At 39.2% G+C, this 27,937-nt stretch overlaps 1 protein-coding gene across 2 annotated transcripts in view; it reads right to left on the bottom strand.

Moving 5' to 3' along the window:
* Nucleotides 1-27,937, bottom strand: part of LOC117264888 (uncharacterized) — a 102,959-nt gene that overhangs the window by 57,528 nt on the left and 17,494 nt on the right. For both annotated transcript variants that reach the window (XM_033639193.2, XM_078162517.1), the window contains exons 4-22: nt 23,685-23,786; nt 23,304-23,414; nt 22,342-22,452; nt 21,071-21,181; nt 20,428-20,538; nt 18,897-19,010; nt 18,401-18,511; nt 18,142-18,252; nt 16,165-16,275; nt 14,767-14,877; nt 10,952-11,062; nt 10,741-10,851; nt 8,060-8,170; nt 7,530-7,637; nt 7,289-7,399; nt 7,067-7,177; nt 3,508-3,618; nt 1,746-1,856; nt 1,488-1,598 (exon numbers count right to left, since the gene is read on the bottom strand). In XM_033639193.2, coding sequence (XP_033495084.2) covers nt 1,488-1,598; nt 1,746-1,856; nt 3,508-3,618; nt 7,067-7,177; nt 7,289-7,399; nt 7,530-7,637; nt 8,060-8,170; nt 10,741-10,851; nt 10,952-11,062; nt 14,767-14,877; nt 16,165-16,275; nt 18,142-18,252; nt 18,401-18,511; nt 18,897-19,010; nt 20,428-20,538; nt 21,071-21,181; nt 22,342-22,452; nt 23,304-23,414; nt 23,685-23,786 — 2,100 coding nt within the window. The remainder of the gene's footprint in view (nt 1-1,487; nt 1,599-1,745; nt 1,857-3,507; nt 3,619-7,066; nt 7,178-7,288; nt 7,400-7,529; nt 7,638-8,059; nt 8,171-10,740; nt 10,852-10,951; nt 11,063-14,766; nt 14,878-16,164; nt 16,276-18,141; nt 18,253-18,400; nt 18,512-18,896; nt 19,011-20,427; nt 20,539-21,070; nt 21,182-22,341; nt 22,453-23,303; nt 23,415-23,684; nt 23,787-27,937) is intronic.

Here is a 27,937-nt window from a genome sequence, read left to right on the forward strand (position 1 = left end):
ATACTGAGAAGCTCCACTAAAGCTCCTTTTGGTCCCAAAAAGTTTGTTTTAAGAAACCGGCACAAATCTGGTATCACCGATCAGATATTGTTGATGACTCTTCTCTAATGCACATTACGAACAGACTGTGATTCCCCTTTGATCCTGTTTCTGATGCTAATGTGGCCTCTGATGAGTGTCTGAGGTATAAAAACATCAGAGAGCATTGGATAATGGGGTAGTGATTATTTATAACTAATCAAACAGCATTTTTACTGCAGCTCTCTCAGTTATTTTGAGGAGCTCTCAGTTGAAGCTCATCCAGGATCCCTCCTGCATACTGGAGACCTCATGTTTATTTAATATCACTCCAAAATGTCTGAGTTGGAAGAGACGATTTATGATTCCCCACATTAGTATTACTTTGTTTTTTTATTTACTTATACATTTCTTTCAAATCAGCGCTGTTGGCTCAGTTTATGCAGCTGAATAGGCATGGAAATACTTGTTTCTGACTGTCTGGCAAGTTTAAAGATGTATGAGGTGAACTTTAAATATAGCTGGTCCAAAATCAGTGCACAAGGCAATTAAGCTGCAGGTAACCATAGAAACAGTACTGATGAGTCACGCTACTATGTGTGTATTTACATTCAACCATTCTATTGTTCGTATTAGGTTGCTATGATTATAGATTTTTCTCATTGTCAACAGGTCCATGAAATTACCAAAACCAACATGTTAGTTCCTCTCTCGATACTGATTTTTTTGGCTTTTTCTTCTTTAATTGATGGGACAGTTGAAGTGTGAAAGGGGGAAAGGATGGACGGGAAGGCATGCAGCAGGGAGCTGTGGGCTGGAATTGAACCCATGGCTGCTATGGCAAGGACATAGCTTTGGGACGCCTACTCTACCTGCTGAGTTTTTGGGCGCCCTGAAGACAAAGTAAAAAAACAAAACAAACAAAAAACCTCACAAATATTTAGTTTGTGTTTGAATTATCTAGTTTGTGCAAAAAGGTTCAAATCCAGGTGTTGTTTGACTGAAGATGTTTCTTATTAGCCCTGGGTTATTTCAGTCGATTAACAGCCTAGTACCTGACATCTTTTATGGTACCACCTCAGATGAGGTTCCAAGCAAGCAGAGCCAATACTACAAGGTGAAATTAAAACACTGCAGACTGTGGATTTGTCAGAGAGAATAGCCACTAAAGTGCACAGGACATCTTGCACAAACCTGTCTTTTTTAAATAGCCAAGCTACCGGCCAACAGCAACTGCAATTTTTTTATTGGCTTAGTGCTGATTCTAAAAAATTAGGCCCTTTAACAAAATGTATGAAGGGTATCAGTGTTCAGTAAAATCTTGGTTGTATTTAACAGTCCCTGAATATATCCTAAGTATGTGCACCTAATATTAATCTGTGTTAATCTCTACACATCCTTCACTGAGAGACACCATCAGGTAATGAAGGTAATGTAACCAGAAATATCTTGGCTGTGTTTTTATTTACCTCGCTCAGCATGTCAGTCATCTCTCTGGCAAAGATGGTCTCTGACGTGTCAGGCATAGTGGAGTAGAGGGAGTTGGACATCTCCTTCTTCATGACTTTTTTGTATCTGGTCTGGGGAATAACAGCATTAACAAGCAGAGAGGAGAATGAATGACATGAGTGGATTAAAACTGTTTTTGTGTTGCACATTGGTTGTACGGTCAGACCTGCACAACTCTCAGAAATCAAGCAAGTAGGAAGTTATTTATTTACTCTTACCTCACTGAGCAGCTCTGCGGCTTCCTTAGCGTGCTGAGTCTCCATAGTGTGAGGCAGGACGGAGTACAGACATGTCTTCACCTCCTTCTTACCCGCCTCCTTGTACTTTGTCTGCAGATTGACATGAACATAGTCACTTTGCACGATGTGGTGGTTTGTGCAGGAAAGTTTGCATTTAATTAAGTTTATTGACACCTTGACTGTAGATATAATTCATCATCCTGGGCATCCTGACTTTCAGAACACATGTCAATGGAGATAAAATTTTGTTCTGTGAGCACCTTGTACGGAAACCAAGAACAGCCGTGCTTGCACTTTTAGGGGCGTTATCATGAGATCATGAGTTAATTATTTTGTTATCTTGATATGATAAAGCTCCTTCTCTCAGGTTAAACTATGCTGGTTCTTGAGAAGACAAATTGCAGATTTCTCATGTAAGAGATCAAGGTGTCATATCTTATCTCAAGATCATGTGTTAATAATAAAGCGCTTGAAAATGAGTGTCTGGTTAAGTTGATCACACCTGATTTCAGTTTCAAGATCATTGTCACAACTGTCAGGAAAAATTCATGTCTGAATAAATGAATGAATTACTGGGTACTAATTAATCTGACATTTTCAGATTAAATCAGTTGCTACAGTTGTCAAGGTGCCATTTATGCATGCTGGCATGGAAGTCCTGATCTCTGATAAGAATGATAAGCTTTTGTTTTCTCGAGATAACTGGTTGATTATCTCATTATCTAGAGATAATAAAGGGTATTTTTTCAAATTAATAAAATAACTTGTGATCTCGACATAATGGCATTGAAAATAATTACTGAAAGCACGGCTGTCGGCTTCCATACTTTGTCCATAAACTAACCAGCGTACAATTGCACTCTCGGAACAACAAAAGAAAAACACTTTTTTTTTCTCCAAAATTTCATCTCTTGGATTAATACTCAATCCTTCAAGGATTTTGTGGGTTTTGGGATTATTGTGGCCTGAAATGTCTAATTTTACAGCAGCTTTTCTGAAAAATTGTGCTGCATGTTGCAATCTTCATAGGCATTTTTTATAATAAAATTTTGGGGGCAAGTGAAAATTGCAAGTACTGTCTCGGATCAGTGCCAATTATAATGAGCATTCAGTCTTTCCCACAGAATTAGAATCTATATGTAATGGTACAGGGGTTGGGGTAAGTGATAGCTGATTGCTGATGATCAGCTGTTGCCGCCATTTAAAGCAGCGCTGAAGGACCATCTCCATGAGCCACTCTCCTTCCACTCTCTCTGCCCAGTTAGCGTGAGCTAACACAGCAGCAGCGCCTAACATCCAACACAAGACTGTTTATGGTCCCAACAATCTCAAACCGACACCGAAACAGCTCAACCCAACTGCAAAACCAGTTATTAGCCACTGGGTAAAGTTAGCCATGTGATGCTAACAGTTAGCCCTGCCCTGTATTTGACTCTGTCCAGGGCACAGAGCTCTGGTCACGCAGTGGCAGTCTCATGATAAACAGAGAGAGAGAGAGAGGGGCTGAGCAAATCAATACCCTGCACGCAGCTCTATAATGAAACAAGAGTTTACCCATTTGAAAAAGTCAAATTTGCTGTAAAGTTTTGGTTACTGGGGAAAATTATTTATGAGGATTGGCTAAATTTGAGTTAATTGCAGCAGTCGAGGCATCAAACCATCCTGGAGGGACTGGATACTTTGTTCAGTCTTGTTCTCAGTGTCCCCGGCTTAAATGCAATAACATTTAAAATCCCTGTACCTCGCTCTGTAGTTCAGTCAGCTGTTTGGCCAGCTGTGTCTCCGTGGTCTCTGGGAGCTGATGGTACAAACTGCTCTGAATCTTCTGCTTCAGACCTTCTTTATACTTCAGCTGCAGGAGACAGGAAGGAATATCATAAAAATGTAACAATTCCAAACTTTTTTTTGTAAACGCTGTTATATAAGTTACTATATACATTACCACCTCTTACATTTTACACAAATCTATTATTCTTACAAAAGAACAGAAAGTGTCAGCCTTTCTTTGGCCTTGCTCCACATATGAACTCATGGACACTGCAGACAACGAGGGCAATGCATATTTAAATTGCCATAATGGCTAAAAACTGGAAAAAGAGGGCCCAAGATAAGATTTTTTTTTTGAGGGGAGACAGCAGGTCAACAGTAGAGGAGAGAGTTATCATTCAGATATCTTGAGGTGAGAGGTCAAGGGACTACTGAGAAAATGGCCATGCCAGTTTTTTCCTTGCCAAAACTGAGCTTAACTTTGGAGTGTTGTCTAGCCCCCTTACTAAGAAGCTAGCATGACCTGGTTGGAACCACTGAAATCCTCAGGTCTTCTAGGTTCATATGATGATCATCATCACTCCAGCTTTAAACTCAGCCCACTACAGCCTCTTAGAAATGTTGGCCAGGATCTCCGGCAGCTTGGCAGTTCTCAGAGGGTTAAAGCTATTTAGACAGTTTTCTGACATGTGTTTTAATGCAGAGAAAAAGACTCTGCACTGCTCTCTGTTGCTCCTGAATTTAACTTAAACTAAATTACACCATGCAGGGCTTGACGCTAACTTTTTTCCCAAGGAGCACATGTGCTCCTAAGTTGAAAAAGTAAGGAGCGCACAAAGAACTTTAGGGGCACAATGTAAATTGTTCAAATAATGTGTTTTCCGTAATAAACGTGATGCAAATAGACATTTACAAGCAAAATTATTTAATGAATTTGTATACAAAATGTAGAGAAAGGTAAAATCATCAAGTTTTGAAAAAGTATTGCAATTTAATTTTGTCTTTAATGTTATTATCTCATATATATTATCTTTGCAATATGATTATCTTATATAATGTTATTAGTATCCTAAAACATTCTCCAGGTCCTCTGAAACTCTGCAGGACTTAAGCCTCTTCCACACAGAGCACGATTTTCGCGGCGCCCACCGCAGGGTATGGCGCAGAGCAAGCGGAGAGCAAGACACGCAAGACAAGATTTGGGGTACAGGCTCGTTCAGGAGCTACAGCTCCATGGTGACCGCTTCCGGGTCTACTTCAGCCTCTTCTCTGCTATTGGACGCACCTAGGTGTCGTCACAGCGCGTTGCTATGAAATTTTAAAAAATTCAATTCGAGCGCAGGCTGGCGGCACGCAGACGCCGCGGCATCAGCTCGGCGGCAGAGTGGTGCGCTCTTGCGCCGTGGTAGCACATACACAATGAATGGGTTCGTGGGCAGAGGTCTGCGCTTTGCGCGCTCTGTGTGAAAAGGGCTTTATTTCCACCCTGCCCAGCAGCGGTACCGTGGCGAACAGTCCCTAACTGCGGGGAGAACGGAGCAGGCTTCACCGGAGGTCCGCAGCTTTTCCCGGTCCCTCATCTCTGCTACACTTTGACTTATTTCCACCCAGCCGATAGCCTGGCCGTGGAGAACGGTCTCTAACTGCAGGGAGAACGGAGCAGGCTTCCCCGTAGTTCCGCCACTTCCTCCACACTTTGACTTATTGGGCTCTAGTTTTGCAGACCCGGCGCGATTCGCCAACTGCGTGTGGCCAGGCGGATTTTGTAAGTTTGGCACACCATGCGCCCTGGCGCAGCTACTCCTCTTTCCCACCTCCGTCCCCCCTACCTGCGCAAGTCGGAAAGAGGGAGGAGAGAAGGCGTGGAGTGGGTTTTACACACATCACACCAATCAAATAAGCCCCTCTACTCGCCCTTAAATGTGCTGCGCGAAGGCGTAGGGCTCTAGTTTCGCAGACCTGCGCTTCGCCAACTGGGTGTGGCCAGGCGGATTTTGTAAGTTTGGCACACCGTGCGCCCTGGCGCAGCTACTCCTCTATCCCACCTCCGTCCTTCCTACCGGCGCAAGTCGGAAAGAGGGAGGAGAGAAGGCGTGGAGTGGGTTTTACACACATCACACCAATCAAATGAGCCCCTCTCCTCGCCCTTAAATGCGCCGCACGAAGGCGTGATGAGAGTTTACTCAATTCGCCATGGCAGAACAGAGCAGCAGTGTCAGACGGCCAAACTTCTCCCAGGAGGAAACTGATGTTTTGGTCCGGGAGGTCCAAGCTCGCAGTGTCCGAATATACGGAACTGCGAGCAGACCTCCACGGGCTGATGATGCAAAGGTAGCCTGGGAGGAGGTCACCACAATTGTAAATCAATGTTGCGTTTCTCTCGTGCACGCGCGCTCTCTCTTTCTCTCTCGCAGTCTCACTCTGTTTCTTTTCTTCTGACTTTTCTAAGATGACAGATGCTGAATATATATTCCCTATCTGATGCTGTGGCTGTTTGTGGTTGGCTGAGAGGGATGTGAACTCATTAGTTTGCAGCTGTGTTAATCAAATCAGGTTGGGTTTCCATTACGCGTGCCAAACGTGCCAAACGGTGCCAATCCCCTTTGATCTGACATCAGATGTGACAGGACAGTCGATATAGAGATACATTTATGTGCTGATTGCAGATAGTTGCATTGAATAGTGGTTTTGTGGCTATTTATTGCATTGTTAATGTGCCTGACATTCTGGAAACCTGCCTGTGAGGTTTTGGTGACGTGTGCGCACTGTCCGCTGGTCAGCCAAACTTCGGCTTACACCGGCTGCGCTCCCCCTGCGCTGACAGTAGACGTGGTTTCAGTTGGCGAGCTTTTAGCGCACCTTCGGCGAAGCCTTTTGGCACGAAACTGTCACTGCGCCAAGCTGGATCTGTCAACACCTCCCCCTGCTGCGCCGCCACACCCATTTCAGCGCACCTCGGTCCGCCAAACTACCAAACTGAGCGCGCCTCGGGTTGTGCTGCTTGAAACTAGCTCTGCACGGGGTTTGCCACCCTGCGCTGCGCCGGGAAACTAGAGCCCATTGACTTATTTCCACGCTGCCGACAGTGGGACTTATATTCATTGTGCCGACAGTGGCTTGGAAAACCGCCCATAACCGTTTCACATGGGGAAGAGGGAAGAGGGAAGGCGGCTCCTCCAACATTTGCGGTTAGATTATCATATTTTTTTATTGACAAAAATATAGGCTGCTTCGGCTGTTTTTTTATGCGCACATGTGCCCCTAAATATTTTTTACAGTTCGCACACACCTATTTTTAGTTGCAAATGCGAGTGAAACGCTCGCACTGTCGAACCCTGCCATGTACCAATGTGTGCATACATTTTAAGTAATCAGCTGATTCAGGTATCTTGATTTTCAGTGCAGTGGGCTTTAGAATGGGATTATAACACCCAGAAATATCCTTTTGAGACTACAAGACTCACAAACGAACACGTCACATCATGACAAAACTATGGAGGAGAGGACACGAGTTAACAAAACAGTCTGAATACCTCACTCTGCAGGTTTGACACCTCTTTAGCGTGTTGGGTGTCGATGGTCTCAGGCAGCAGAGAGTACAGGTTGATGTTCATCTCCTCCTTACCCTCCTCTTTATACTTTACCTGGAAAAAGACATATGTGCTGATTTTTGGTCTGGAAAATGTCTCATGAAGAAGGAGGAGGTTCTTTAAAAAACTGGGAGTCTACAGTAAAGTTTTCATTCTTGTTGTTACCTCGCTGAGGAGCTCGGAGACTTCTTTAGCGTGGGCTGTCTCTAAGGTCTCAGGCAGGAGGTGGAACAGACTGGAAGAGCGACCTTTCTTCAGAGCTGCCTTGTACTTCAGCTGCACACAAACAGGAGCAGAGACAATTATCTATCTATAAAAAGACACATGGATGGATGGGTGGATGGGTGGATGCATGTTTGTTACAGTGTGTAGGTGTGGGAGGACCATGTGAGCTACAGGTTTTTACCTCACTCTGCAGCTCAGAAGCCTCTTTGGCGTGCAGTGTCTCCAGAGTCTCAGGCAGAGTGGAATACAGAGAGCTGGACACGTCTTTCTTTCCCTGCTTGTACTTTGTCTAAAATTCATTCAGTGAGATGATACTTGTTGATAATTCGTTCAATACAATGTCAACAACAGAAACATTCAGCTCAAATTAAAACAAGAGCTCCACTGTATAGGTGTACATAGCAATAATCTGTTGGATTGTGTACAGTAGAACTGCAGTGATTAGTCTATTAATCGATTAGTTGATTGACAGCTATTTTTATAATCAAATAATCACTCTAATTATATTTCAAGCATAAAAACCCAAAGAAACAAACAGTTGCTATACACCTGTATAGTGGATTAATTTGTACAGTTAAAAGTCTCACTGATGTTATATTCTATATCAGCACTCATGGAATACTTCTCATATCTCTGTTGTCTCTGAGTTTATTCTCAGCCCTATTTTCTGTCTGTTTAGATCTGCAGAATGGATGCATGTTGATTCGTCACCTCGCTCTGCAGCTCAGAAACAGTTTTAGCAAACTGAGTCTCAGCGGTCTGTGGTAGCTGACTGTAGACACTCTGTGAAAGAGTCTTCATCCCATTCTCCTTGTACTTAGTCTGTAAAAAGACAGAATATATTTGGAGTTACTTATCTGGACAGATCAGCTTCATAAAACTTTATTTGCAGGGGAACATTCAAGGTGAACAGGAATGCACTCAGTAATGGTGCTGCAGGAGAACAAAAACACTTTGCATCCACATATCAACATTTACCTTTTTTTAAAGCTAACATTGCTGCTTTTATATTCTCTATTTTCTTTGTGTGTTCTAAATAGTCTTCTCTTCATTGTCTGTGTTTGATGAACATGTCTTTGTGTCCTCACAGATCAACACTGACGGTGAGCCAGGCCTCATTAGTGAGGACTGTTTCTGTGCAACATCACTCAAATGCAAATGCAACACAGATAACCTCTTTGATCCTTTTCTGATGATAATCACACTTTGTGATGACCAACTCATGATAAAAACATCAGATATGATGAGGCAGCTTTCCGCACAACACCTTCAGAGTGTTCAATTTGACATCAACCACATCTCATTTTATCTCATCTGCTCTCACCTGCTTTGGTCAATTCACAGACATGATCGGGTTTTTTCTACATTTTATTGATTTTTGAGTTGTTACTTATTATTTGTTTTTTATGTTGTACAACTTTTTCATCATTTCACAGCTTTTATTGTTGTTTATCGTTCTTGACAGACAGCGCTGCTAGTTATTTATGTCTTTGGACTTCTTCATCATTTTATTGGGGTTGTTATTATGTATCCTTCTAGCCTGTGTGAACGTGAATTCAGGGCATTGCTGTAAAAGAACTCATTCAGTTTTCCCTGAATAAACAATGGTTGATGATGATGATGATGATGATGGTGATGATGATGACGATCACATGACAGGGTATCTATTTTACCACATTTTTGATAACACACACTTTAGTCACTTCATTATTAACAATTGGTTAAAGGGATAGTGCACCCAAAAATGAAAATTCACCCATTATCTACTCACCCATATGCCGATGGAGGCTCAGGTGAAGTTTTAGAGTCTTTGCGGAGATCCAAGGGGAGAGGGGGTAGCAACACAACTCCACCTGATGGAGGCTTACAGCGCCCCAGATTCCAACGTCCAAAAACACATAATTGAAACCATAAAATAGCGAGAGCATGTCAACATACATGAACACGGTGCCCATGTCTCACGGTCTTGCGCAAGCGCACACGTGAACACGGTGCCAGAGAGGCAGTTAGAGCTGCAGGCTACAATGAGGCTACAAACAGAGTTCAAATGACGTTTTTCCAAACAACATTTATGTCGTGGCTTCAGGACAATTGGATCACTACAGACAAGCAGTATGGAGATATTTTATGGTTTCAATTATGTGTTTGAATCTGGGGCGCCGTAAGCCTCCATTAGGTGGAGTTGTGTTGCTACCCCCTCTCCCCTGGGATCTCTGCAAGTGATGTGAGGACTCTAAAACTTCATCTGAACCTCCATCGGCATATGGGTGAGTAGATAATGGGTGAATTTTCATTTTTGGGTGCACTATCCCTTTTAATTGTAGTCAACAGAAACTGAAGACATGCTGTGAGCTGTTTTTCACTACAGTTCTAGCTGAGTTCATCTATGTTTGTTTTATGCTTATTTGTCTCTCAGTTGTATTAATAGTGTTTTATCACATGTTTTATCCCTTACAGGCCAAACTTGGGACAAGGACCGCAAATAAAAAATAAATAATCATATCTAAATGTCCCTGTCAAAAATGTGAATAAAAAAAAAAAAATATATATATATATATATTAATAACTTTTAAACATTTGTAGTTTTGTTTTCTTTGTGTAAATTTTTTTTTGTCAATGGAGGACAGAAACGGCCAAAATAAAATAAATGAATACATGACTTGATAAATAAATGAATATTCCATTAAAGGTACTACAAAATAATAATATTTAAAAATAACAAAAAACGTATTAAGCAACAGAAATAAGTAAGATTGGGGAAATAAGTTGGAGGTGGGATGGGATGCAAATAGGAAATAATTAATAAAAAATAAAATATTTTTAAATCAATAAATACATACAAATGAATTAGAAAAATAAATGCAAAAATAAATAAAATAAAAAATGTATTAACATAAATAAATCAAAGGGAAATTAAATAGATAAGTAAATAAATTGGGGAATTAGTACAAAGATTACAAAAAAGCTAATTAAAATAGAAATTTCAATTTGTTTCACATTTGATAAGTTAGATATTGCCTTCATTTGTTTTTAATATTATTTGCTGTATATTTCATGGGATATTAATTTATTTATGAAATCATTTATTTCTTTATTCATATTTTATTTTCGCAGCTTCTGTCCTCCATACTTGTCACATTTAGTTTGACACAATTCACACTGCATTTGGAGGTATTGCAAGTTCTAAACTAATACCAAGACAAATTTGGGAGGATCATATTTTAGAGTTGTCTGTGATAATGCCTCATGCACAGTTTAGTGTGACATCTCATTTAACTGAATTCCATCTGTCACTGTCATTAATGTTTTGGAAAACTGGACATTGGATCAGAGGACACAGTCAGATCTCCACAGTGACTTGAAGTCACATGATTTATTCTGCATGTTGGTACCTCGCTCAGCATGTCAGTCATCTCTCTGGCGAAGCTGGTTTCTGAAGTGTCAGGCAGAGTGGAGTAAAGAGAGCTGGATCTGTCCTTTTTCCCGCTCTCCTTGTACTTAATCTGAAAAAAGTATTTATTGTGAAACATTCATTGTCTCCATCAAGGCCTTTTGATTTACCCTGTATGTTCACAGTTATTAAACACACTTTGTGCTCCGTACCTCACTGAGCAGCTCTGTGGTCTCTTTGGCATGTTGTGTCTCCAGGGTTTCAGGCAGAAGAGAGTACAGGCAGGTATTTATCTCCTTCTTTCCAGCTTCTTTATACTTTGTCTGCAGACAGCACAGAACACAGACTTTTTTCTATTAAATATCAGACAATGACTGATGCATGTCTGAATGATCTCTATACTTTTTGCTTCCCAGTGATGCCTGCTTGTTTTCAGGGTTTATGCAGCATTTACTATGTTACATTTAAGACTTTTTAAGGCCCTTTAAATACCTGTTTCAGTATGTGTGACATACAAGCAGTAGATAGCACACTTTTTTAGGTAATTTCCAAGAGTGTATAACAATAATTCCTGATGATATAATTGATCATGTAATTGATCAACGTAACCTGGACCTGGAAGAGTGGGAGAAAATTGATGGTGGATTAGCCATTGATCAATGATGAAGTGATTTAAAGTAGACACATGGCCATTATGACTCGATGAGCATCCTAGCTGCTTTGACTGCAGCTTTGACACACACACACAACTCACTGTCACACCAATCCTACTTTGAGTTTATAAGTGAATAACGTCTCCCGATGGCCTCCAAGCACACACACACACACACACACACACACACACACACAGAAACAGTTTATAACTGATAAGCAAGAGAACGTATTTAGGAAGACTTAAATACTTTCTACTGTCTTTCTTAAGACTTTCTGTCCTGCAGATACTCCTGGTTACCTGCAGATACTTCTGGTTACCTGCAGATACTACTGGTTTCTGAGAAACCAAATTTAATTTTACTCTGTAATAAAGAAACTTGAAACTCACTGTACCTATTAAATTGATAATGAACTCACTGTCCCCCCTAAAAGCTTTTTAAATCAATAATTAAAAGGACCTTACAAATGAAGTGAAAAATGAATTTAAGTGACTTTAGAATATCTAAATTTAGACTAAGAGTAAAGTCAGATTTAATTTTTGTGTTTTAACAGTTTTTGGTGGTGGTGCTGAGTTAAATTCATAACATATCATAAAAAGATAGGCAGCAACATATAACATGGATAAAAGGTGTGATATTCTCAAGTCACATGGCAGCAACAAAGTCAATAAAATTATTGCTGTTATATAAAATAACTGCAGCAATCTGTCTTTAGAAAAGAGACATTTTGGGTTTTAGTGGCTGTAATCCTCCATGAGAGCTTTGGATGAGTAAGAAGAGACTCTTCAGAGAGTTTAAAGTAGCTCAAACTGATGCATGAGAGCAGCTCTACACAATGAAGAGTTTTACGCTCTCACAAATGAAGTGAATATTTAGCACAAAGCCTCTTCATCTGGGAACTTCACAGCTTTTGCAAATGTCTACTAATTTTATCTCATGGTGCTGCACTGTTGTTGTGACTCTTTCTCTTTCTTTTAAAATGTCATGAACTGGTCTCTTAAACATATGAAGGATGAAAGCTGCAAAAATCCAAAATAATATCTAAATAAATGACTTGACAAATCAACTGATATGTCATTAAATGTATTAAATTAAATGTAGACATTAGTTAACTGATAAAATGCCACATACGTTGATATTTAAATTTTAACTGCCTTCGTTTTTTATTAACCTTTGTCCTATATACAGTACAGGCCAAAAGTTTGGACACACCTTCTCATTCAATGCATTTTCTTTATTTTCATGACTATTTACATTGTAGATTCTCATTGAAGGCATCAGAACTATGAATGAACACATGTGGAGTTATGTACTTAACAAAAAAAGGTGAAATAACTGAAAACATGTTTTATATTCTAGTTTCTTCAAAATAGCCACCCTTTGCTCTGATTACTGCTTTGCACACTCTTGGCATTCTCTCCATGAGCTTCAAGAGGTAGTCACCTGAAATGGTTTCCACTTCACAGGTGTGCCTTATCAGGGTTAATTAGTGGAATTTCTTGCTTTATCAATGGGGTTGGGACCATCAGTTGTGTTGTGCAGAAGTCAGGTTAATACACAGCCGACAGCCCTATTGGACAACTGTTAAAATTCATATTATGGCAAGAACCAATCAGCTAACTAAAGAAAAACGAGTGGCCATCATTACTTTAAGAAATGAAGGTCAGTCAGTCCGGAAAATTGCAAAAACTTTAAATGTGTCCCCAAGTGGAGTCGCAAAAACCATCAAGCGCTACAATGAAACTGGCACACATGAGGACCGACCCAGGAAAGGAAGACCAAGAGTCACCTCTGCTTCTGAGGATAAGTTCATCCGAGTCACCAGCCTCAGAAATTGCAAGTTAACAGCAGCTCAGATCAGAGACCAGATGAATGCCACACAGAGTTCTAGCAGCAGACCCATCTCTAGAACAACTGTTAAGAGGAGACTGCGCCAATCAGGCCTTCATGGTCAAATAGCTGCTAGGAAACCACTGCTAAGGAGAGGCAACAAGCAGAAGAGATTTGTTTGGGCCAAGAAACACAAGGAATGGACATTAGACCAGTGGAAATCTGTGCTTTGGTCTGATGAGTCCAAATTTGAGATCTTTGGTTCCAACCGCCGTGTCTTTGTGAGATGCAGAAAAGGTGAACGGATGGATTCCACATGCCTGGTTCCCACTGTGAAGCATGGAGGAGGAGGTGTGATGGTGTGGGGGTGTTTTGCTGGTGACACTGTTGGGGATTTATTCAAAATTGAAGGCACACTGAACCAGCATGGCTACCACAGCATCCTGCAGCGACATGCCATCCCATCCGGTTTGCGTTTAGTTGGACGATCATTTATTTTTCAACAGGACAATGACCCCAAACACACCTCCAGGCTGTGTAAGGGCTATTTGACCAAGAAGGAGAGTGATGGAGTGCTGCGGCAGATGACCTGGCCTCCACAGTCACCGGACCTGAACCCAGTCGAGATGGTTTGGGGGGAGCTGGACCACAGAGTGAAGGCAAAGGGGCCAACAAGTGCTAAACACCTCTGGGAACTCCTTCAAGACTGTTGGAAAACCATTTCAGGTGACTACCTCTTGAAGCTCATGGAGAGAATGCCAAGAGTGTGCAAAGCAGTAATCAGAGCAAAGGGTGGCTATTTTGAAGAAACTAGAATATAAAACATGTTTTCAGTTATTTCACCTTTTTTTGTTAAGTACATAACTCCACATGTGTTCATTCATAGTTTTGATGCCTTCAGTGAGAATCTACAATGTAAATAGTCATGAAAATAAAGAAAACGCATTGAATGAGAAGGTGTGTCCAAACTTTTGGCCTGTATTGTATAAACATATATATAATTTCCTTTGCACTTTGTCCCCAATTTATTTCCCACAACTTAGTAATTTCTGTAATATTTTTCAATACACTTCTTTATTAGTTTTAGAACATTTAATGGCATATACGTTTATTTATCGTGTCATTTATTTGTTCCTTATTAGTTTGGCAGTTTACATTCTCCAAATAACACTTAACACTCAGACTGTACACACTACTGTTTCAATGCTCTTTTTTTACACACTAGTATTGTTGCTGAAAACAAGGAGCTTGCAGAGTTTTTTCTCTAAAAATAATCTGCCAGAGAAAAATATTAAACATTTAAAATCAGTTCTGACCAAGTCTTGGTCAGAACTGAGAACACTCTTCTTCTTTGGTGTCATTATTATTTTTTCTCTACATGAGACCTAAATTTTACCTAAATTTGAATCTCAAACTCAACACACTGACAAAAAACACTATGTTAAAAAGCCTAAAGTGTTTGAGAAACACAATTTCTTGTTGTCTCTGACCATGTGTTGTTCAGCCATGTTTTAAAGAGGAGAAATGTGCTTTTGGTCGTGTACCTCGCTCTGCAGTTCAGACAGCTGTTTGGCCAGCTGTGTCTCTGTGGTCTCTGGGAGCTGATGGTACAAACTGCTCTGAATCTTCTGCTTCAGACCTTCTTTATACTTCAGCTGCAGGAGACACCAGTGGATCCATGTTATCTTGTTGTTTATTAACAACAAAACTATCCAGGAAAAGATCTCCAGGAGAGTGAGTGTTCATGACAATCAGAGATATCAAAAATTCTATTTAATAAAGCAGCTACAAGGAGTTTAAATTGGTTATGAAACAGTCTCAAATTAAAACTGATGCCTCTACATGACCTAAGCAATAAGCAAACAAGACCATCAGCGAGAAGACTGGCTGTTTCTATATTTCTATATTTTCAAATTTATATTTGATTTTCTAAATTTCTTTTCAAAAATTTCAACTGCTATCAATTTTTAATGTGTTCATATACCAGACTTGTGTATTCATATATAAATATGTGCACCTAACTCGTGACTTGCCCAACTTTGTAAGTCTTCTTCAGACATTCACTCATATTCCACAAAACACTCTATCTTCCGTATTGTCTGACCTCCCCTGATCAACATTCACTGAAATAGAGGACCATCTCTTTGGAACAACCGACTTCCATCACTGCAATCAACATCTACCATAGAATTATTCAAAAAACATCTGAAAAGGACTCTGATTTGCAAAGACTCTTAACACTTTAATTAATCTGTAATACATTTAGCTTGTAAAACCAAACTTTTTGTAACTGATGCATTTCTATAAATTTTGTGTTATTGCTTAGTATTGAAATTTGGATTAATTATACAATCTTTGTTTTTATTTTCTTATTTTTATGTATGATTACTGTTATTTAATAAGGTAAGTATCTCAATATGCCATTTTTGGTTTCTCAAAACAAAACAAAACAAAAAAAACCAAACCAAAACAAAACTAAACTAAACTAAACTAAACTAAAACTAAACATAACTGAATTAAACTAAACTAAACTAAACATAACTAACTTAACTAAACTCAAACTAAACTAAACTAAACTAAAATAAAATAAACTCAAACTAAACTAAACATAACTAACCAAACTAAACTAAACTAAAGTACACAAGGAAATTATTTTACATGCCTGTCCACGTACGTTACTCAGCTAAAAGGAAGAGACATTTCTAAAAGTTAAAGAACTGACAGTAGAGCAAAAAAAAAAAAACATGGTAAAGCACATGCACTCATTTAACAGATAGAGACAACTGCAGGATTTAAAAAGGATTCAAAACGATTCTGGACTGGCCCTCTTCCTCCACAGGAGCCACTAAGATAAACACCACATGAAAGTTCCTTGTAGTTGCTTTAATATTTAAAATGTCACAAATGGTTGCTTTTAGACAAAAAGTAACTTAAGTGAGTACCTCACTCTGCAGGTTTGACACCTCTTTAGCGTGTTGGGTGTCGATGGTCTCAGGCAGCAGAGAGTATAGATTGATGCTCATCTCCTTCTTACCCTCCTCTTTATACTTCACCTGTAATAATCCAAAAATAATATGAGGGCATATTTATAACAAATTAGGAGACACAAAATATATCTTGTCATTACATTTTACATTGGAATAAAATGTCAAATTTATAATCTCAGTGTATTTTATAATTTATGTTGCTCACAGTAAGAAAAAGGAAAGATGCAGAGGAGATTCCAGCAAAAATAATTGTAATTTTTTCCCACTACGTATCAAAAAGCTAATTTTAGCATTACGTACTAATGTTGAGCATATGGAGCTTAATAGAATAAATGATATATTTTCATTTATACAACAGTTAGCTCCGGCCCTGCAATCTGATTGGTCGAGAGGCAGTAAAACCATGACGATATTGGAGTACAACATCACGGTTATTTCACTGTGTATGTATCACTCCGCCTCACAGCTGATTGCAATCAACAATCAAATCAAAACTGACGGTTAGTGTCAGTTGGGTCAGCAGTTGTGTTGTAGGCTAATTAATTCATCCACTGTCAAACAGCCAAAAATATGGATTTATTTCCTAAAATAAGTTTTGAATTGAACGATGAATGGTCATCAGAGGAAGATGAGGGAGAGGAGACGCTGAATCCATCTGAGCACACATCCAGGTTTGTCAGTGTTTTATCAGTGGAGCTCAATGACTTGGAGAAAAGCAACATAATGTCAGATCAGAAGGCAGAGTCGGCTGTGCCTGTGAAGCGACAGTCCACCATGCAGTCACCAGAAACTTATTTCACCAGTTGCACAATTAATGGACATGTGCAGATAAATGTGTATAAAGAGTAAGTGCCTGGCGCACCATGTCTGTGTTACATAGCAACAGTGACAGCGGAGTCCTGAGGGAACTATTTTTGTTGGCGGAAGACAAATAAAATGCTTAAATGATCTATTTTGTCCTCATTTTTCAACATTTCTTAATCAGCCTTGCTTATTTAACTGTTGAACTGTTGTATAAAAGCACTCGAGCTCGTGATGTTGTACTGTGATATCGTTACGGCCGTGACGATATCACAGTTCAACATCACTCCCTCTCGTGTGATATTGCTTAATTGAAGAAAACAAAAAGCTGAGAGGTTGATCAAGTCTAGTGATCAAACATTAGTTCACTTTCTGTCGAAGCCAAAAGAGCTTCAACACACCTCAATTCAGTTGGTACAAATCTGAATCTGTTTATCTAGTGTTATTAGAAAAGGCCAGATTTAAATAATCATGGGAGTCTTTCTTCATGGTAGTAGATAAATTACAGCTCCCCACTATTTAAGTATACTGGCCTCTTGTTATGGTACCCTGACATGGGCCTGTTTGATATGTCCATTATAAGGTTTTTCTATATAATGGGGTGTGTACAATAATATGTATTCACACATTGTCTCTGTTGGGTGACCAGACTATGTGAGTCGTTCTGTTTCAGGAAACTCAGGGTATACATTAATAACTATACCTTTCCTTTAAAAAAAACTATGGCACTGTTAATTTTCTCTCTTATCCTTCATTGTTTTGTTTTGTTTGAATTTTACAGTAAATTGTATTTTTCTTTTATTTTCAATCAATTTTTACTTACTTTACTTCATATTTACTTTACTTATTTTTTGTATCACTATCATCATCTCTCTATTTTACTTTATTTTATCTTTATCTTTCTTTACAATTATTGTTATTTATCTATTTTAAACTAAGTCTTTTTATTATCACTTTTACTGTCTCGCTCTCTTTTCATGTATAGAGGTAATTATCTGTGTATATTTACTTGTCTGGAAATGAACTTACACACTAAACTATGGAATGATGTATGTCCTGAATATTTCAATGAGTGAAACTGTTAAAAAATATCATATTCATGTCTCTGTGGTGTTATTCTGGTTATTGTACCTCACTGAGCAGCTCAGAGACTTCCTTGGCATGAGCCGTCTCTAAAGTCTCCGGGAGTAGAGAATACAAACACGAGTTCACGCCCTTCTTACCCGCCTCCTTGTACCGCATCTGAGAATAAAAATACATTTCAACGTACAGTAGCTCTTAAAAGTATGTACAGAAAAAAAAAAAAAATACAGTACAAACATTTTTACAGTCACTTCTTTACAAGATTTCTTTGAGCATTAATGGTGTTGTCAATGAAACACTGCCTCACCTCGCTCTGCAGCTCAGCAACACTTTTAGCAAACTGAGTCTCAGAAGTCTCTGGGAGTTGAGAGTAGAAACTCTGGGAGAGGCTCATCCTGCAACCCTCCTTGTACTTACTCTGAGAGAGGACAGAACTATCTGTCAGCAGGTTACAATGAAGATACTGAGTGTCATTTATTGAAACACTTTACTAAAATTTATTTCCAACATAAGAAAATAATTCAGGGAAGAGTTCAACTCAATTTAGTTAAATGTCATGATACACTAAATAACTTAAGTTTTTTTTTTTGTTCAAGCAAAATCAACTAAAATATGTCACTTGGGGCTCTGAATATTGCCATTATTTTGGGCATTGTTTAGTCAAAACACCCATTTCCATCTGTTTTTGACCAAATTAAATGAACTCTGCAAGTACATATGATGGAATGACTTTTAAACACAGGCCAAAATGATGACTTTACCATTGTTTACAGAGACAGTGTGGACAGTGAGCTCAGCTGTACCTCACTCTGCATCTCAGTCATCTCTCTGGCAAACTGGATCTCTGTGGTGTCGGGGAGCTGAGAGTAAAGAGAGGAGGGGGCTCCTTTAACCAGCATTTTAGGGCGATAATTCACCTGAGAGAGAGAGTTGAAAGCAACATTGTCACTACTATCAGTATCAGGCTGTGCTTGCAAGATTAAAGTGGACCTATCATGCTAATTTTCAGGTTCATACTTGTAATTTGGTTTTCTACTAGAACGTGCTGAAATGGTTTTATGTTAAAAAAAAAAAACTATTTTCTTCATACTGTCTGTGCTGGAACACCTGTATTCACCCTCTGTCTGAAATATTCTTTTTCAGCGCGTGTTTCTTTTAGCCCCTCTTCTGAAAAAGACCAGTCTGCTTTGACACGTCAATGTTTACAGGTCTTACGCATCTCAGCATCTCAGCATGGTCACTACAGCCACAGAATGACTGTAACAGAGTATAGCAGCACTTTCTCCTTTTAAAAATCACATATAAAAGCTTCTAAATAAAAACCTTCACAAACTGACTTGTTAAAGTAGGAATATGAGCCAAAATCAGGGAGAAATTGATTGTGTGTAGTGACACTTTTTCCTGTTAAAAAAATCATCCAGAAAATGCTTCACAACACAACTGGACATGTTCCAGCAGGAGCATGATCTGAAATCTAGGATGTTTTCCTGACATTAACATGTAACAGTGTACTTCTAGACTGGGAATGACTGTTAAGAATAGCGGCACTTTCTTGCGTTAAACATCAACAGGAATATCATCTGAAATCTGGGAGAAATGAACATCAGCAACCAAGATGATATGTTTCTCTGACATTAGCATGTAGCTACATGTAGCAGTGTACTTGCAGCCAGGGAACCACTGTGTATATTGGCACTCTTTCATGTTAAAAATCACCATTAAAAGCTAGTAAAGACAGGCAGGAATCTCAGCAGGACGTCCCAACAGGAATCTGATCCAAAATTGAGGATAAATTCACAACATCGGCAAAGAAGATTTACATGTTTCCCTGATGTTAGCATGTAGCTACATGTAGCAGTGTCCTTGCACCTGGGGAATGACTGTGTATATTAGTACTCTTTCTGGTTTAAAATCACCAATTAAAGCTTCAAAATACAACCGCACATGTTCCAGCAGGAAAATGATCCAAATCTGGGAGAAATTAACAGCATCAACAACCAAGATGATATGTTTGCTTGACATGAGCATGTAGCTATATGTGGCAGTATATGTAATGTAAACACTTACAGTAGTGTGGCTGGAGCAGACAACCACATAAAGAAATCAAGAAACATTGGCAACCGAGCATTCAGAATGTTCTGAAGCCTGAGGGTTTTGCTCACTGGGATAACTTTTACATACCTATTCCTCCTTATTTGAAACTTAATATGAACTTAATATGAACATCTGGCATTATTACACTACATATATGACAGAAAATAAAGAAAAGCATAACCCCAATTTTATTTCACACTTCTCATAAATCCTGTGGCTACTATTATCACGTTTGTGTACCTCACTCTGCAGCTGTGACACCTCCAGAGCGTGTTGTATTTCTGGGGTTTCAGGGAGTTGAGAATAGAGGGAAATGGAGGCCTTTCTCCTCCCATCTTCTTTGTACTTTTTCTGAAAAAAAAAAACAAGAAAACAAGACTGTATTCAGCTTCCTGTGTTCCACTGGTGGAAAGTAACTAAGTACATTTACTCAAGTACATTATCAAGTTAAGTGAATGCATGCCTTTTACTTGTAGTGGAGTTTTTTCACAGTATGGTATCAGTAGTTTTACCTCAGTAAAGGATCTGAATACTTCCTCCACCACTGCTGTGTTCATGACCCAAGTGAAATGACAATGAATCAAAAACCTTAAGTGACAAAGTACAAGTAATGACTGAAAGATGGCTTTGCAACACTGCTGGTAATTAGTGGTGCAGTCTTGATTTCTCCTGATATCTAAACTTGAAATAACATTTCTGTGTTTGTCTTCTGTGTTTTATTCATTTGCGGTGGGATGCCTCTCAGCCAGACTTCCAGCTTAATCAAACCTTTAGCTGCCACATAAAATAAACCGTGTGTGTGTTGATGCCCAGACTGTTCACTGATGAAATATGTTGAAACACAGCTGCTGTGTAGCTCAGAGTGTACATCCCTTTTGAATACCTCGCTCTGAAACTCGTGAACGGTCTTGGCCAGCTGCATCTCGGCAGTTTCAGGAAGCTGAGAGTACAAACTGCTGCTCATCTCCTTCCTTCCTTCCTCCTTGTACTTATTCTGAAGAGCAGAGAGAGTTTCAGGTCAAGAAGAAGATCTGAAAAGAGTGGAGCTGTTTGCTTCGAGCTAAATTAACAATAACAAAAGAGAGACATCCATACCTCTACCCTGTCACTGCCATGCTTTTTTATTATCCCATCATACATTTGGTTTTGTGTGTGTGTGTGCATGCATGTGTGTATCCGTCTGTCCACAGCTTATCTCACCTACTACTGAAGCAATCAGCCTAATATTTTGTGTGCACATGTATGACAGTATGCTCAAGGATCTTTCGTGGTTGCAGTGATTCAAAGTTGTTGAAAAACCATTTTTATTGATTGCATTATACCATCATTAACTGCTGACTCCTCATTCCTCCTAACCAGCCAGTAGGGGCTGAATGTCATCAACAAAATCATGTAGCAAGGGCACAGAGCGAAAGGCATTCCTAGCAATAGACTCAGCTAAAAACAACGAGCCTTGAAATCTGTTGCAGGACACATTTTGGCCTTTATCATGGCTCAAAAACTGTAATCCATAGAAAGGTTTGGTCTCAACTATTCCAGGAAGAATTCCACAGGGTGCAGCTGTGCCATGTGTATTGTCCAGAGTGGACTTGATCAGCTCCTGGGAGGTGAGTTGCGGCTGAAACACGGCTGCCATGCGGAGATCTGCACTCTACTGAGTACACTTTTCTAGTTTCACTTTGAACTCTGAACTCTAGGTTCTGTTATTTAAATACTGTGTCTGCTCATCTTGAAAATATTCTTTGATTGCTTATCAACTTTGTCACTTCTGTACATAGAAGACCGATACAAAAGAAAATTTGTTTGTATTTGTTGGTAGTTGGTAGGAGTGCCGTTGTTCAGTTTGTCTTGGTAACTTTAAGCCTTGTCAGGTTTCTTTCTTCTTTTTTTGCTTCCCTTTTTGCGGTCAGTCTGGGAGCTGAGTATTGCCCTTCTGTTTGATTCTGTAGTGCAACTGAGTTTTCATTTGCGAATTAGTGTGTATTTTTTGTTTATTATTTTGGCATTTGGAGACCCTTTCACTTTATTTACTTCCAGTTCTGCAAGGTTGTCAGCATAGTAGCTGACAACACTACTAATGATCCATTCCTCCATCCATCTAGTCAGCATAGTCCATCCATCCATCCATCCATCCATCCATCCATCATGTCTGACCTCACTCAATATCTCTGTCAGTTCTTTGACAAACTGGGTCTCTGTGGTTTCTGGCAGCAGAGAATAAAGAGACGAGGAAATCTCTGTCTTCACATTTCCTTTGTATTTAATCTAAAACAAAAACAAACACAACATCATCAGTGTATATCGTATCGTATCGTATCGTATCAAATCATATAAGAATACTTTCAAATATAGACCTATCAGCCAAAATATACAACCACTGGCAGATAACATGAAAAACATTGATCATTACAATGCAATGTTCTGATGGTAAACCTTGGGTCCTGACATTTCTGTGGATGCTGCCTGACACCCTCAACCCACCCAAACACCGTTGTAGACCCCATCTCATGGCAATGGCAGTCCCTGATGGCAGTGGCTCCTCCAGTAGGACAATTCACCACGTCACCTATGTCACACTGCAACAACTGTTCAGGAATGGCCCGACGAACTTGACAAAGACCTCAAGGTATCAACCTGGCCTCCAGATTCCCCAGATCCCAATCTGACTGAGCATTTGCGGGATGTACTGGTACTCCACCTCACAACCTATAGGATTCAAAGGATCCATCACCAACGTCCCAGTTCCCGATACCACAACACCCCCAGAGGTACCACTGATCGATGCCCACCATGGATCGGGGGTATCTCTGAGGTATCAGAGTATCTGCCATCAGGGAGTGCAATTACCATGAGTTGGGGTCCGCAATGCTGTTTGGGTGGGTAGAGCGTATCAAATGCCATGCAAGGGACCAAAGGTTTCCCAGCAAAACATTGCATTGTGATGAGATGATGGATGTTATTCACTTCACTTTTCAGTGGTTTTAATATTTTGGCTGATCAGTGTATTTCATAGTGCGCTGCAGGTTTTATGGAGTGATAATGTAAATTATCCAGTCTCTCAACGTTGTCTGTACTTCACGTTAACCACATGTTGGTGTACTGAAGAGTAACTGTACCTCACTCTGCAGCTCTGAAGCCTCTCTGGCACGTTGAGTCTCAGGAGTCTCTGGTAGGATGGAGTACAGTGACATCGACGCTTCCTTCTTTCCCTCCTCTTTGTATTTTGACTGAAACAGTTACACAAAAAAGAACAGAATGGTGGATCAATATGAGTGTGTGTGTGCTCTTGTGCCTTCACCTTTGTGAGGACATTTGTTGAGATGTTTTTTTCGATAGTGAGAGTATTTGGTTTTCTCCTCTTTGAAGGTTCAGATTTGGTTTAAAAATGTATGTATTATATCAGTGAGGGACCTCACAAGTATTAAAGAACAACCATGTATGTTTTGTGTGTGTGTGTGTGTGTGTGTGTGTGTGTGTGTGTGTGTGAGAGAGAAGACCTCAGATATCACAGCGCTGATGTTCTTGGCATGGATGAGTTCGGCTCCAGGAACAAACAGACTCTGACCCCTCATCTTCTCAAAGTCCTCCTTATACTTTACCTGCAGGGAGGTAGGGCAGACATGAGAGAGTGGGTGTGCGTGTGTGTGTGTTTGTGTGTGTTATGTGACTTTATATTGCATGCGAGCTGAACTCCTGCTGCACTGTGCTCCACTCCCAGGAGAAATGTTGCGCTAGTTGTTTTGCAGTGTTTTATTCTCTCAGAGGAGTTCGGCTGTGTGCAGCATGAATGAATTATTTTTAAAAATCTCCTGCTATATCACTTCTGAAACATTTAAGGAATGAACAAATTCACACAAAGAAACAATAAAAAATGTGCCAAAAAAGAACCAGCCAGAATGTACTTAAAACCGTATTAACAATAAATTTAAGTGTCTCTTTTTAGATGAAAATATGATTAAATGATGACTATGTTTAAACAGAAAAAAAACTGCATTAAGTACATTTTCATATTTACACTGGTGCCAATATTTAGGTGTGGGTGCAGCATACAGTACTGTGTGAATACCATTGAAACTGATTGTTCACCATCTTTATATATTCATTAGGCTCAGAAATTATCTTTGCAGCAACAGTAAGAAATTGAGCAAAACAACAAACAAAGTGGAAAAAAAGGCATTTTAATAATCAATAATGGAAAAAGTATGTATACATATCTTGTCTCCTCTCTCACAAAACCTGATAATAATAATAATAAACAATAATCCTTACAGATAACATCTGGAAGATGGAATTAGTCATGGTTTGCATTTTATTTTGAGTTTGTCACATGTTGACAAATCCCTCATAATTATAATGAGTTTGCTGTCAGCTTTGTCAAAAAGATGATGAAGCAATGTTCATGTCAGGAGCTCCGTGGTTATGCATAAATAAACTGGATATATGGGAATTCTGAGGGAATTCTGAAGGATTTAAGGGAGTGCAGTATAGAATTCCTCAAAGTGACAAGTAATCAATTGGATTTCTATCCAAGCGCAGCGCAAATTTTAACCAAATTCTCAGAAAAATGGCAAAGGAAACTGCACATTTTTGTACTTTTCCAAATTGATAAATAATTACAGAAGACATTCAGTGTTTGATTTATCATTATGATCATTCTTAAAGTACTGGTACTAATAAAATGGGGTATAATACCAGTTTTAATGACAGGGTATTGAGATCCCTTCTAGCATGGGAATACTGTGCAAGACTAATATGCCCGTGTCCATCTGACATTGCTACACAGAATGCTATGGTTACTCCAAAGATTTAGGCTTTATATAGCCCGGGCTACTATATCTCATTATCTTGAGAATACAGAGTTTGGTTATATCTCAAGAGAATTGTCTCATTATCTCGGGAATACATTTGCTGTTTTGAGATGATGGCATAAATAACTTGTGATCTTGAGAAAACAACAGACAACAGCATTGATGGACTTTATTTCAAACATGTGCCACAGTTTGGTGCTTGGCCGTGTGTGATTGGACGTTTGGTCAAACAACAGACCGGCAGATTTTCTGAAGAGACCCAGGAGAGAAAAATGGAATTAATCCACCGATGACAGGCTGTCTGCCCCAATCTGTGAGAGGAAACCAGAGTGGGCACAAAAACTGAAGTAATGGTACCAAACACTGGATCTCTGGCTTCGAACCAGCAAGCTTGTGATAGTCCAGGAAGTGGTCAAGGTCAGTGTTGACACAACTATGTATTTCTAAATGTCCTCTTGTGGACATTGTTTATTATTGTGTAAATTTTTCTGCATGTGCTGTCAAAGCTCTCTTTCAATTCAGGCTGCCAGGAGCACGACTTTGAAGCAGTGTACGTCTCTATGGTAACAACAAAATCACTAAACTGGCTTTAGGATTGTGGTGAGCGCAGAGCTGCACCAGGAAGATGAAGAGCATTTTATATCCCACCACAAAACTGTGCCTGTGCAGCAGATTGTGACTAAAGTCTTGTGCTCTCTGAGGGTTAAACTTGTGGAAAAGGTGCATGTGATGATAATAAAGATGTTTGACAGACAGGTGGCACAGCAGCAGCAGCTGAGGAAGAAGTGAAGATGATTTTATAAAGTGGGTTGACTTGCTTCCACTGTAGCTGATGAGTCATTCTGCTGGTGCAAACAGCCAAGCTGCCAAGTTTGACTCACACCAGGGAATCAATATCTCACCCTCCCACATCCTACAACAGCATTCACCCTCATTCACCGATTCACTGCCAGATATACGCTTTAAACTGCTGCTGCACAAGTCAAAAAGAAGGCTTTCTCCTTTGAGTGTAAATTCCCCCTCTAGGTCGAATAAAGGGCAGTCACTGCATCTTTGGAGGGATTGTTACCAATGGCAACCCTACGTTCAGTTCATATGTGAAGCAGCAGAGTAAGAGGATGGCGCGTTGAAGAGTTCATACCCAGAAATGTTTCTATTCATGAGTTGAAAATCAAGCAGAAACTGCAGCAGATATTACACACTGAGATAATTGGGTCATATAGCTCTGATGAATACTGCGTCAACTTTTGACCACGTGTACCTATATATGCGTCACTGCGCTAGTGTGGAAGATTTATTCTTAAACATCAGAAAGTAAAATGAGTTCAGACAGAGGCGTGTTGTGTTTGTGTACTAGTACTCTGTGTATCTTTCAGTACCCTAATAAAAAGTGAGTGAAACAACATAGTGACCATACAATAACTAAAATAAAGTATATTGTATTGTATCGTATCGTATAGTATCGTATCTTATCTTATTTTAACTTATTTTGATTATCTTAACTTATCTTATCTTATCTTATCTTAACTAATCTTGACTATCCTTCTGCAATATAAGGCCACAAAATGCCTTTTTTGCCACTATTTACAGTGCTGGAATGTAAGTAAATTTACTCAAGTATGGTATTTAAAAAAAAACTTACTTCTTTCACAATCTGACCATTTGTACTGTACATCATTTATTCACCATGTGTTGCTTTGAATTTGGGATTGTTGCATCCTCTACAGTGAAAGACAAATCCAAAAAAAAGGCCAACATTTTTCATGAATTGCAGTCGAAGGCAAGTGTGTTTAATGACAAAATCATATAAAAATTATATAAATTATATAAAAACAACAGTTTAACAAACCCACACACAACCTGCACAGTATAACCCAAGCCTCATTTATCCAGTTGTACGCTTAGTAATTCCCAAAAACATGAATCTTTACTAAAAAAGTACAATATAAAACACTTCTGCCATAGCGCGCCCTGAATGTGCTTGAGCACGCACGTAGATATGAGCTCCGCTTAAGCAGAGTCAAAACACATGGACGTATAGGATGGTTTGCGCTGACATGTTTTAAAACTGCAATGTTTTAGCAAAAATACATGTGTGTGGGAAGCACTGAGCATGTGACTGGATAAATGAGATGTAGAGTATACTTGTGTGCGAGTTCGTAAACAGATGTTTTGAAATAGTTTTGCTGTAGGAGTGGGGGAAAAAATCGATACAGCATAGTATCGTGATATTTTGTGTGGCAATATTGTATCATCACACAGTGCCAAGTATCAACTTATTTTACAAATTATTAATATTACAAATACAAATTAGAAATTAGACTAATTAGACTTTAGGTAGCCTACTAGAATCACATAATCATTTGCTTTCTCAGTCCACTACATACATTTTGCCTCAAAAAAAGAAAGAATAATAAAAAATAAAAAATAAAAAAATTGCTGAAATGAGATGAACAGACTGAAAACTTATTTTACTTATCTTATCAGATAAAACTGAAGTTTTCCTTTGTGAACATAATTTACAGTTGAAAAAGGTAATAAACTGCAATATAATTTATCACAATACTCTGCGTATCCCAACATATTTAAAATTGCAATAATATTGTATTATGACGTAAGGATCGTGATAATATTGTATCGTGGATCCTCTGGTGATTGTAACTCCTATTTTGCTGTCAATAAAAGTGGTCCCCAATTACTTCAGTACATAAAGAATGCTTACATTTTGGGATTCTTCATTCACTGTGGAGGCATGGAGGCACAAAGTTTTCTCCATAATAATGGTCATGCTGCGGGTGAAGTTCAGTTGTAAGGTGCATTTTATGTCACTTTGTACTTCTACTCCACTACATTTTGAGGCAAATATTGTACTTTAACTATACTATTTTTTTAATGACTATTGTTTATTTGATGGCTTTAGTTACTTTGCAGTTTCTGATTAA

Source organism: Epinephelus lanceolatus, chromosome 20 (assembly GCF_041903045.1).
Source record: "Epinephelus lanceolatus isolate andai-2023 chromosome 20, ASM4190304v1, whole genome shotgun sequence".
Taxonomy (NCBI): domain Eukaryota; kingdom Metazoa; phylum Chordata; class Actinopteri; order Perciformes; family Serranidae; genus Epinephelus; species Epinephelus lanceolatus.